This window comes from Lepidochelys kempii, chromosome 3, assembly GCF_965140285.1.
Source record: "Lepidochelys kempii isolate rLepKem1 chromosome 3, rLepKem1.hap1, whole genome shotgun sequence".
NCBI classification, from domain to species: domain Eukaryota; kingdom Metazoa; phylum Chordata; order Testudines; family Cheloniidae; genus Lepidochelys; species Lepidochelys kempii.
In genome coordinates, this window is record NC_136382.1 from 151155696 (window position 1) to 151169136 (window position 13441).

The window sequence follows — 13441 nt, forward strand, 5'->3', positions numbered from 1 at the left end:
AATGAACTGAGATGAGCCCCTAAGAATTCTAAGTTTTGCAGAGTGGTCAAAGTGGACTTTTGAATGTTGAACTGTAGGGCCTATTTGAGGAAGAGATCTATGGCTTTGGAAGTTGCCTGTGACGTTCAGGTAAGGGAATACTAAAATATATTTCCTGCAGTGCTGTGCTGCTACTACTGACATGACTTTCGAAAAGACCCTCGGGGCAGATGACAGGCCAAAGCGAAGCACCTGGTACTGAAAGTGGTCCTGACTGACAGTGAAACATGGGAATCGTTTGTGGGATGGATGGATCACTATGTGGAAATATGCATCCCAAAGGTCAAGGGCTGAGAACCAATCCCCTTGCTCTAGTGATGGAATTAGTAGCCTCAAATCTAGGATAAGTCTCTAACTGCCATTCTTTGCTGGTACCAGAAAATACCCAGAATAAAATCACTTTCATCTGTGTTGCATGGGAACTGGTTTTATAGCCCCCAAGCATAGGACAGAATCTATTTCTCGATGAAGCAAGCTCTTGTGACGGTCCCTGAAGAGCGATGGGATAGGGGGTTTGTTGGTGGAAGCTTAGTAAAGTGGATGGTGTGCTCTGTGGAAATAATCTCCAAAACCCACTTCTCTGTATGATTAAGTCCCCAGCCCACCTGAAGCAAATGGAGGAAAGCAGGTGAATTGGTGCAGCTGGTAAGGAGAAGGATGGTAATTCAGGCCGTCAACTAGCCTGTCAAAATTGCTGCTTGAAGGTGGAAAGAGAGAGGTGGAAGGCTGAGAGGTGGATGGTTTCCTTTTCTGGAATCGATGTCTCTTCTGATGCGGTTCATATGACATCTGGAAGGTCAGGCATTAAGCAAGATGGGATCTCCAAGCCATCTGGGACTTGCTGAGCTTTCTCTTGTGGGCAGGTGTATAGATACCAAGAGAATGTCAGGTAGCCCTAGAGTCCTTTAACATTCACAGAGTTTCAATCGTGCTGTCCACAAACAATGCAGACCTATCAAAAGGGAGGTCCTCCACCTTATTAGAATCATAGAATTGGAAGGGACCTCGAGAGGTCATCTAGTCCAGTCCCCTGCACTCAAGGCAGGAATAAGTCTTATCTAGACCATCCCTGACAGGTGTTTGTCCAACCAGCTCTTATCCCCAGTGATGGAGATTCCACCACCTCCCTAGGCAATTTATTCCAGTTCTTAACCGCTCTGAGAGTTAGGAAGTTTTTCCTAATGTCCAATCTAAACCACTCTTGCTGCAATTTAAGCCCATTGCTTCTTGGCCTATCCTCAGAGGTTAAGAACAACAATTTTTCTCCCTCCTCCTTGTAACAACCTTTTATGTACTTGAAAACTGTTATCACGTCCCCTCTCAGTCTTCTCTTCTCCAGACTAAACAAACCCAATTTTTTTCAATCTTCCCTCATAGGTCATGTTTTCTAGATCTTTAATCATTTGTGTTGCTCTTCTCTGGACTTTCTCCAATTTGTCCACATCTTTCCTGAAATGTGGTGCCTAGAACTGGACACAATACTCCAGCTGAGGCCTAATCAGCGTGGAATAGAGCGGAAGAATTACTTCTTGTGTCTTGCTTACAATACTCCTGCTAATACATCCCAGAATGATATTTGCTTTTTTTTTTTTTTTTTCAACAGCATTACACTGTTGACTCATATTTAGCTTGTGATCCACTATGACCCCCAGATCCCTTTTAGCAGTACTTTAGCTGATGGCTAGACATCCATGAGCAGATGTTAGAGAGATAGACTGAGATTTTAATTTGGATAGAAGAAGACAGCGTAAACAACAAGCACGAGAGGTGCTACAGATCAATCACAACATCGCTAACATGGTAGGAAACTGCTTTTCATGCTTGAAATACAAGCCATGCCAAGAAGCAGAGCCACAGAGTCTTCGTCCAGTTCCACAAAGGCCTTATGAAAAGGTAGGCACTGACTTATTTACCTCGCACTCAAAGGATCATTTAATAGTCACAGATTATTATTCTCTGTATTCAGAAATTTGCACACTGCACAGTACTAATAGTGAGTAAGTGACAGCCAGTGTGAAGGGTATCTTGTCCATACATGGAATTCCAGATGAAGTCTTTACTGATAATGGACCACAATTTTCTAGTGCAGATTTTAGGCAACTTGCAATAGATTGTGATTTTCATCACAGAACATCAAGTCCAAATTACCCCATCAAATGGATTTGTGGAAAGGTCTATATGGACAGTAAAGAGCCTTATGAAAAAGACTTTTGACAGCAGGGGTGATTTGTAGAAAGCTTTACTGGTTTACCAAAGTGCACCCCTGGAGAATGACTTTTCTCCAGTACAGCTGTTAATGGGAAGAAGGATCAAATCTAATTTACCAATTACTGATAACTTGCTGAAATCTCAGAACAATGAAACTATAAGGAAGATGAAAGAAAATCAGAAGTGGAAGCAGAAATATTATTTTGACAAAAGTACCCAGTATCCCAGGTGATAGAGTGTGCCTGAGGAATCACACATGGAATATTTGGGGCCAAATGGGTAACATTAAAGAACAGCTGTATCCAAGGTCATATGTAGTCCAGACAGAACAGGGGACACATTTCGATGTAATATAAGGGATCTGTGAGTAAACCTAGAAAGTTCCAACACACTGACAGTACATGTGGACTCTGGTATTTCCCATCTGACTGATCCTTTATTATCAACACACAAAGGAGAAACTGTCAAGGAACAAGAGAACAACTCAGATTCTAATGAAAGAGTGATACTGAGAAGATCAGAGTGGAGATTAAGCCTCCTGAAAGACTCATAGAGACTTGCTAACCTGCCTGGAGAAGTGGTATTTGAGGAAAGTGAGTGGTAAAGACACTCCAGAGTGATGTACTGGTAACCTCTCCTCTTTAGGTAGTTGACAAATTGGGTTTATGGAAATGCACGACATGGGTAGAGAATTTAATGCATGTGTTATTAGATAATTGTTAGCTCTTTTTATATATGTGTATATATATGTGTATATAAGAGTTAATTTGTTTTTCTTTAAGATGAAAGATGTAGAGATGTGTTTGTAGAAGACTATAATTTAGAGACTTTCCCTCATAAGTGACAATATTATGAACATAGGAATTTGGACATGTGCTCTGGAGGCGGGGATTGAGAACACCACATGGCTGTGTGCAGCAGTTTATCAGAGACACTCTCCAGTTTGTTTTATTAAAATTTTATTTCTTTCTCATTCACTGGTTTGTTACTTAATGAACCCCACATTGTTAGTGCTGAAGACAGCTGACAGGCCAAGGACGATGAGGATGGAGTACTGATTCTGAGACTTGTCTAGAAAAAGATAATTTGAGACTTTGGTGAGAGCGGTTTCAGTGGAATGCAATGGGCAGAAGGCAGACTGGAGAGAATCAAGGATGGAATTGAAAAGGAACTCCAGACAGTGATTGTAGACAACACATGCAATGAGCTTAGAGATGAAAGGGGAAGGGGTAGTTGGAGATAGAAGTGGGGTCAAGGTTGGTTATTTTTTAAGATGGGAGAGATTAAAACATGCTTGGAAAGAACCAGACAAAAGTGAGAGGTTAAAGAGAAGATTAAGGGAGAGGATGAGAGTGGGCACGAGAGTGATCAAGAAATGTGTGGGATGGATTCACGGGGCAAATAGAGGGATAGGAGCTGGAGAGCAGATAAACTTCTGCATCCGTGACAGTGGAGGAGGAGAGTTGTCCTGGGGAAGGGAAGGGAAGCTGAGGGGAGGGGGAAGGTCACATTGTATTTTCTCTTGAGAGAAATCAGCAAGATCCTGTGCTGAGAGAGAAATGGAGGCAGGAGGAGCGGAGGGTTTGAGGAGTGAGTCAAAGGTGGCAAAAAGGCAGCTGAGATTGTGGGTGTGAGATTCACTTAAATTGAAGTTGTTTACCTAGGAAGATGGCAGAACTGAAGGAGGAGAGAACTAATTTGCAAGGGAGGAAGTCAGACCAGTCACAGGATTTCCACCAGAGATGCTCTGCAGTGTGAGCGCAGGAAGCAGATGTTGGGGGTGGGCTGGGGGTTGACAGAGGAGACCTTGTGATGGCAGAAAGGGGCAAAACAGTCCAGGGTGGAGGAGAGTGAAGCATGGAGAGAATCAAAAACCCCATCAAAGGAAGAAAGGGAAGAGAAGGCTGAGAGCAGGTGAGAAGTTATCCACACTGATGGCCTGGAAGTCACAGAAAGACTGAGTGACAGGATGTGGGGAGTAGGGGGACTGATGGGTGATGCTGAAAGAGATCAGACAATGATCGGAGAAGGGGAACTCAGCAACAGGAGATCAGAAAGAGAGCGGTGCTTGGGCAAGAACAAGTAAAACGAATAGCCATTTTCATGAGTGGGACAATTGAACCGGGGCTGCAGGTCAAATGAGGGCTTGAGGGTGTGGAAACGTGTAGCTAAGGGATCAGCAGGATTGTCAACATGGAAGCTGAAGTCATCAATGTGGAGTGTGGGAGACTGAGAGGAAAGAAAGCAAGAGAGAGCAAAGAGTTGAAATCAGAGAGCATGGCTGATGGGGAGGAGTTCGGTGGATGGTAGTTGACAGTTAACATGGAGGGGGACAGGAGAATAGTGTCGGATGCAGTGTTGCTCAAAAAAGGCAAAAGGGTGGGAAGAGGAGGTGTTGGAAGTGGCATGAATGGAAGAGAAGACCAATACCTTCACCATAGTCTGATCCAGGGAGTGTAAAAATCCTCTGTAAGAGAGGGCAGAGGAAGTGTCTGAATTATAGCTGTATTACAATAATGCTGAAAGGGCCATGAACACAATCAGAACCACATTGTGTGGCTCTGCAAACACACAGGAAAACATGGTTCCTGACCCAAACAGCTTACAATCTAAGACTCTGCTAAGACATACACATGTACTCACTTAACTTTACACATTTTGAGTGGCACCCCAAAGATAATTGCAGAAATAGGGTCTGATTTGAGACAATATATAATCAGAGTCTCAAACTAGTGGGGAGGAGCAGGGTAACAACAGAAAGATCACATGGTTACATACTGCAGGGTAACTAGTGCACAACTTGATGTTTCTAAATATTCTGAATTAAAAATAAATAAATAAATAAAATCAGCTATCCTGATTACCACACAACATAGTCATTGCTGACTGATTGCTTGGCTCACTGATTTATAAGTAGAATAATCCTATTTATACATGATCGTCTTCTGGAAAATGAGACTTTTTATTATTATTTACAGGGCATCTTAATATTGTGTAATAAAAAAACAAGCGATCAGAGTCTATATTGCTTCCCCAATGCATTTATAATTGTGTGATCATTCCTAAAAATAAACATTTGTATGCTAAGTATTACTTCTAACTTACAGCAATGTTCAACAATGCCATGATGAAGGCCAGACAAACATTTTGGGCTGGTCTACACTACAAAATTAGGTCGGCTTAACTTCATCACTCAGGGCTGTGAAAATATTCACGCACTGTTGTGATGTAATTAAGATGACCTAAGCCCCATTGTAGATACTGCTAGGTCAACGGAAGAATTCTTCTGTCAACCTAGCTACCGCCTCTCAGAGTGCTACAGTGGTTTTTACATTTGGCTGTAAAGAAACCTGTACAGTCTGGAAAGATAATGACAAAGTGACCAAAATACTCTTCATTACTAGATTGCTAGAGCAGCAATAAACATAGGTACATTTTAGGCAGCATTAGCAGTTTACTATGGAAATAGAATGAAATCTGTATATTCAGCAAGAATATAATAGTTTTTCCTCTCTTAAAAACTGTCCCATACCTCATTAGCTGTGTTGTGAGTTCCAACTATTCTGATGAAGGATGCAGGTTGTCTGTCAAAAGTTATTGCTTGCCAAGATCTACAAAAGAAAGCAGAGGGACATACTGTATTAGGCAGAGTCACCATAGGTTGCAGTGAAATACAGAAAGAATCCATTGAAGTGACAAAACTGGCTGGCATTTAATGGGACCAGAAGGGGGACACACTTTTCATAGCCTGAATTTCCAGCAGTCTTGGTTCAGTTTAGATTTTTTAAGTGCCTTGACTCTACTTAGGTGTACTCTACACACAATTCAGTGCAAAAATTCATACAGAGAAGTTAAGCTCTAACTATTGTTAAAGACCTTTAAGAAAAATTGTAATAGAAAAAAATATTGGTCAAAATTCTAAAGCTCCTTTGAATAAATTTCTGACAGTATCAATAATAGAAATATACAGGAGGAAATGGATGCTCACATTAACTACCTGTAGAGACCAAAGGAATCACCAGGGCTGGATTAAGGCAAATCAGAGCTGTAGGCACATGATGACATGAACTCCCCACCTCCTGCATGGATCCATCCTGTGGCCTCACCCCCAGTGCTGTGGCCTCATTCCCCACTTCAAATGGCAGTAGTGCCACCCTCCCTTTCTAAAGGCAGCAATATGGTGTCCCCTTCATTCAGCCAGGAGTGACAAGAGCAACTCCTCCCGCTGGGAACAGCAGGCCCCCACCTTTATCCTCTCAGAGGCGCAGGAGCTGGGGTGTAAACATTGGTTAGGTGGGGAAAGACTGAGTTCACTGTACTCTTTTCCTGCCACACACACACTCCTGTTTTGGAGGGTAGGGAAGAAACTGAGATGCATAGGTTCTCTGCAACCATAAGGGCTAGAAACATTCTTCTGAAGTGATCACATGATTCAAGGTGCTGGGGCCCTAATATTGGTCGTTAGTACCTATACCTTTATCTGGCCCTGGGAACCACCCAAGTCTTTCAGGGTATGTCTCCACTGCAATTAGACACCTGTGGATGGTCTGTGCCAGCAGACACAAGCAGGCAGGGCTAAGGCTAAGGGGCTGTTTAATTGCAATGTAGGTGTTCGGGCTGAAGCCCAAGCTCTGGGACCCTCCCACCTCGCAGGATCCTAGAGCCTAGGCATCAGCCTGAGCCCGAATGTCTACACCACAGTTAAACAGCCTCTTCACCCAAGTCAGCCCCAGGTTTTTAATTGCAGTGTATATACACTCTTAGTTACTCTTTGCTTGGTTGTTAAAAGTTTCAATCATTTGTCTGTGCATTTTTAGTGCATCCATGACCATGGTACCTTGGTCCCATAAATCCTTGATTAGTATAATGATTATTGCAGTTTACACAGCATATTTCTAATCAGTATGTTGGCACCCACAACCGTAAAAATCACACAGTATTTTTATCTAAAAGATTTGCAGTCCATAATTAGATTTCTTTCTTCCACATCAGATAGTTGCAGACACATGTTTTTCAGTGATTATTGCTAATTACAAATGAAAGATCAAAAATTATTTATATTTAGATTTATGTCAGTTCATTGTTCTTTGGACCCTTTACTGAATCCTCACTCTATAAAGCAATTTTATAGAAAGAAAAAGACCACTTATTCAACATGTTAACTTAGTACTTATTCGTCATTATAACAAAGTGAAATATATCAGTTATTAAGAAAGGCAAGAGGTAGAAAATCATAGGGTATGTCTAAACTGCAGTTGGGCAGTGTGACTGAAGCACACTCACACATACCGATACTAGCTTTGATCTAGCTATATCAGAGCTATCTCGAGTTAGAATAGAAGCGGCAGTCAATGGAAACAAGTTACTCTCATCTCACTTTTAGGGATCCCACTCATTACAAAATCTCAGAGAGATACAGTTGCCTTAGTATTATGTCAACGGTTTTATATGCAGCAAATTGTGTAAATTGGAACCTTAGTCAATTTATATTTTGTCCTCACTCTTAATCCTGTACTCCAGATGGTTTACTTACAACAATTAATAAAGAAACAATTGCATGCAATAGGACAAATTAGCTCCCATAAGGAAAGAAACTTTGTTTCAATTTTTATGATATACCGTAAAATCATCCCTGCATTGTGATTTTTAAAAAGAAAATTGCTTCCTCAATTTACTGCCTTGAAGTCTGACTTTTACATCATAATCCTTTTCTTGAACAGGAATATTTGATTTGCAAACAGTGTGGGGGTTGTAATGTTGTGTAGCAGACTTTGCATGGGATTGTGAAATCTCTACCTCCTAATAAAATAGAGCTGCATTACCCCAATAAACAAGACGCAAAGCACTCTGATTCCCACCATTCCCTCAAGCTCACATATCATGCTAAAAGTGAAAGAGGAGGAACAGGAAAGAAAAATACGATCTGAAGGTCTCAGTTTAAGAGCAATCTTCCATTATACTGGATTTCAGAGAGACAAGGTGAGTGAGGTAGTATCTTTTATTGGACCAACTTCTGTTGGTGAAAGAAATTTTCGAGCTACACAGAGCTCTTCTTCAGCTCAGCAACACTGCAAACATCATACTGGATTAACACTTAATTGCATTCAAATTTATTTTCAATAATACAACCTGAATGCTAGATACAAAATTAACCTTAATTAAAACTACTGTTACAAAGGGATTTGAATGATAAAAAAGTAATTAATACAATTTGATGAACTTCCCGAAGAGAAAAAAAAATCAGACATTTTCCTGAATTTATTCAGAATAACTTCAAATGTTATTCATAGAAGAAACAAGATAGCAACAGAAAAAGTGACAAGCACATCAGACCCTCCCAGTCCCTTATAACAGCTTTGCTGCTCACAGGGCCATTTGACTTGAACTAGAGTTTTATCCTGATAGTAAACTTTCGATCTCTTCTTCACAAAGATGGTATTACTGTGTCTAGGTTTTACTAGTTTTATTATCATGAGGTTGTATTAATTTAAAGGAGACTATCAATCTCAATCTGTTCCAATTTACACTAGTTTTACTGCATTGACTTCAGTGGAGTTATTTATGATTTACGTGAGATATGAATCTGTCACCTCCCCCCCTCCCGAGGTACAACATCTATCTGCACTCATGGCCTGCACATAATGTATTGTTTATTTGTATTCCTTATGGGGTTTGGGTCCCTCCTATTGTAGAGATCTGACTATCTCTTCATGATCTAAATCAGTGTTTCCCAAACTTGGGACACCACTTGTTCAGAGAAAGCCCCTGGCGGGCCGGGCCGGTTTGTTTACCTGCTGCGTCCGCAGGTTTGGCCAAGCGTGGCTCCCACTGGCCGCGGTTCGCTGCTCCAGGCCAATGGGGGCTGAGGGAAGTGGCGCGGGATGTGCTGGCCACCCTTCCTACAGCCCCCATTGGCCTGGAGCGGCGAACCGCGGCCAGTGGGAGCCGCGATTGGCCAAACCTGCGGAGGCTGCAGGTAAACAAACCGGCCCGGCTCGCCAGGGGCTTTCCCTGAACAAGCGGCGTCCCAAGTTTGGGAAACACTGCACTAAATGAACATGAAATCAGATAGGACTCTTTCACTGACTATCCCTATCTTTGTACGTCTATGGGAGTGCAAGTATGTTCTCAGTGGGGTATCTTTGCTTCTTGAGTTTGCTTCCCTTATTAGTCTGACAGAGCCTGAGTCAATTAACGTTCAGGGCCTATTGCAAGTCCTACGTATTCACTTATGCTTTTGTATGAGGTGCAAACTGCCAAAGTTGAGTTTCTGTTTTATTTTGGAGAGTTGTGGCACTCTTACTAGTAATAACCCATCACTTCAGTTTGCATTAATGTATGTGCTTGCACATATAGGTATATGCAATTCATGTACTGAAAAATAAATATTTCTTTTTACAGACTGAACACTAAGAGAAGAAAAAGTGATATGGAAAGGCTAAATCTGCCTCTCACCACAGTGATCTGGAAAATATTCTAAAATTATGCTATGTGAAGGTGTTTAAATTGCTAGGAAAAGTTATTAGGAAGGGGCTATGTCTTTGTGGCTTCCCAAGTTAGGACACTTGTAGTTCTGGGACCAGGAAAAAGTTAGTTCAGGGATCCTAGTATACAATGTAAGTAGAAATATATCTATTTATAGCAATTCTGAGCACAGGTCAGATAATAGTGCCATCCTTCAATACAGATTCCCCGCAAAATGGGAATAAGTAACACAGACTGTCATCTCTCAGATGAAGAGGAGACAATGGGGCAGACGCATCCACCCAGTCATGCAGCAGTGGGATATGACTGATATTAAAAGGCATTGAACAAGTGGTAGAAGTCCACTGAAGATCCTTTCAGTGACATTTTATGCAACTGCTTCCTGCAGATACCTCACAACCACTGCCATCACTGGCAGGTAGGAGAATCCTTATTGGCTGCCACAATGCTGTGATTGGAAAAGTACCACAATCACTTCTTTAATCATATTGAAAGATGATGCAACAAATCTGAAGATTTTCTTGAGGATTTGAGATGTGAGGGGAGACAGGGTTTTTAACTTTTTATTAAAGTTGGTCCAGAGCATCTTTACTATTTTTTGGTACATACAACACCTATTTCCATGCTCGTTCAACACTTATTTACAACATTAGAGAATAAATTTCATAGTTATCAAACAACCTCCCAGTATCCACCACCATTTTTCCCCTAACCTACTGACAGACTCTAACACTGTGTGGCTAATTATAACTGGGAGGGCTGGGATAAGGATTCCTCCAAGGTAAGTTACTAATACAGTACAATCACTCAGCAAGATTCAGTTCCAGAACTGATATAAGAATCTGCTGAGCACGTCACCGTGGTGTGTTTCCTCTTTCCTCCTTGTTTTTTAAACTTTATGGAAGTGTTGATCTTTTTTTACTCTCGCACAGTGTCTGACTGGTTGACTCATTTTAGATTTTCTGCTCAAGCTGAGGCAGTCCTGGTCATCACTTTAACAGTAGACATAATCATTACCTCCAGCTGGGGTCTACAGCTTGAAGAAAAGACTAGGGACCAGCAACATACAGTGACTTACACTAGGGTCCTCAAGCTGAAAGGCAGCAGTGCAAGTTGCTTGGTCTGCGGAATTCCCCTGGTACCATTTTTAAAAAGAAATTAGCCTTGTTACAGCCCTAAGGTGTTTTATTTAATACTCTACATCTCACCTCAGCCACACACCCCCAACTCTCTCATACTGCCTGACTCCCCTAAGGAGATGCAGTAATTGATAATTAGCATTCCAAAGCCAAGCTTGCATCCTGTGAGCCCGTCATATTTAATTACATTTTAACTATATTCGTCTTCAATAATAGCCCGAACATAATTTAGATAATTATCTCTCACTCTCTTATTCTCTTACTCTGTCTGTCTCACTTAAAGCTCTTTGCAACAAAAATCGCTTTTTCTGCTCAAACACACAAACAGACTCTCAGGCCAAGTGCTTTCATCTCTCCAACAGCAACAGCTGTCACTAGAAAACTCAATGGCTTTGCACATCCAACAATCGACTCAGGAAAAAAAAATCTTCATGTTTCTTCCTACTTCTTTATTTACTGGGGCAGGTGGGAGAAGAAGAATGGAAGAGGCATTACTATCCAGACAAATTATAGCCTGTATCTCCATTATGGCACTTTACCTCTTACAAGGTGTAATGGCTTTTCTCACTGGTTTAAACTCTTGCCTGGTAAGTCATCTGAAAAGGTGCAGTCTTTCTAATATGATTTATTGTACATAAATAATGACCTTTCCCCTTTTTGTGTTTCCCTCCAGAAGAAAGCAAGTTAAGAAAGAGGGAGAAACATATCTGTTACTGAGGTTTTCTAAGGATCCACTGACACTGTGAAGAGCTACTATATGACAGGATCTACTTACAACACAGTAGTGCTGGACGTGGTTAAAACCCAATTAATTCTTGTAGTGTAGAAAGGACTGAACTATACTTCAGAATTATGCTCCAACCGGGCTAATTCCAAGAGTTTAGCATGACACAAGAACACTTAAAATATGGTTTGTTTCTTGCTACACTGCAAGACCAAACCTATTTTAACTGTGTAAGATACTACCATGTTATAAGGAAGTCTAGCATTATGCTACCTTTCCATAACACAGACAGGGCCCAAGCAACAGCATTAATACACCTAATTTCTACGGATATCCACTAGCACAAATTCCCCTTTAAAACATGAATGAACACAAACTGAATTTACATCAAACATAGAGTTCTTTCATGGGTCCAGCTTATTTGCAATCTACGGTGCTAAACTTGAAATCCAAATTCTACTTATTCTCATGGAGGCAGGACAGAGGCAAAAGTGCCAGTCCCCAGGCTAGGTAGCAGTAGTGGGGATGGCAGTTTCATATGCTCTTCTAGATGGTCTCTGGGATCACAGGGAACCAGCCTCAAAAATTTGATGACTGAATCAATGATTGTGGCTGAGGTATGTACAAGTAGCTTCTACTGGAGTTGTGGTAATAGGGAGACTTAATGGCAAAAATGGACAATAGGATGAGTAAAAATTTCAAATGGCCTCCTGTCTGTGCACACATAAATTACTTCTGGGGGAATCCTGTGCCAAAAAATTAAAAATTCTGTGCACAATATTTTAAAATTCTGCATATTTTTGGTCAATATAACACAATATAATCAAGGCGGTTTCAATTATTTTGGTAATTTATTTAAACTACAATACAATGTATGGAGAATGGCAGTGGGGAGCACTGGAAGAAATCCCCCAACTCCCTCTGTCTAATAGTAATGTTGCTAGTTGACCCTTTACTTCTAGTTATTAGTCAACAAATATATGCAGCTATATGCTCAGTGTTAGATCATAGGCAACTGAAGAGCAAGTGAGGGCTGGGGACTCAAAGTCACAATTTATATTGGCTACTGAGCATCTCCAAAAAGGTCAGTAACAAACAGTTCATGGAGCACATTTTGATAGGATATTTTTTCAGTCCAAAAATTTAGACCAGGCTCTAATCACTAAAGAACCACAAGTATTTATAAGGCCATACTGCCCTTTACAATAATGCTCCTTTACACCACTCTAGCAATGTAAAGGGGACTTAAAATTTGTACACCTGTTTTATACTCCTGGGGGAATTCACAAAGACAATGGGAACAATTCCCTACATTCTGCTCTGCCTGAGGGAACAGAGCCTGCCCCACGCCTACCTCTTCAGAAACACTGCCAAGCCCTGCCCCTACACGCTGAGCATGCCGCAATAGTGAGCGAGAGGGACAGTGTCTCTCTCTCACACAAGTATTACTGCCCAGCTCCTCCCCCCATGGTGATTTATGTCTCTACCAGCTGCTCTGGGTGCCCAAACTGACCTGCCTGCACTGCCAGGGAAGCGGTACATGACTGCTCTTGTGGCTTCCCTTTGCTTTCCCGTCAGAAGTAATTTTTCTGCGAAGCACAGAAATCTGTGGGGGCCATGAATTCTACGCACATGAAGCAGAATTCCCCCAGGAGTAGAGAATGATGTGGGATGAGATGTTAATACACTCTGGACCTGGCCTAAAAAAACTGACAATACTGGACCCACACTTCTTCAAATTTTTACTTTTCTGCACATAGACTTACTGGATCCCAGGATACAAGTGTTGTGTGCTACATTATTTACATTTGAGGCTTCAAAACCAGAGGGTAATCACAAAACAGAC

At 41.4% G+C, this 13441-nt stretch overlaps 1 protein-coding gene across 3 annotated transcripts in view; it reads right to left on the reverse strand.

The window, feature by feature from the left end:
* The window catches only part of BTBD9 (BTB domain containing 9), a 300205-nt gene that overhangs the window by 24868 nt on the left and 261896 nt on the right, over nt 1–13441 (reverse strand). The window contains exon 10 of one of the 3 annotated variants that reach the window (XM_073338551.2): nt 5780–5858. In XM_073338551.2, the coding sequence (XP_073194652.1) occupies nt 5780–5858 (79 nt within the window). Of the gene's footprint in view, nt 1–5777; nt 5859–13441 lie in introns of those variants that run through there. The other 2 variants (XR_012158194.2, XM_073338552.2) reach the window with 2 other exon arrangements.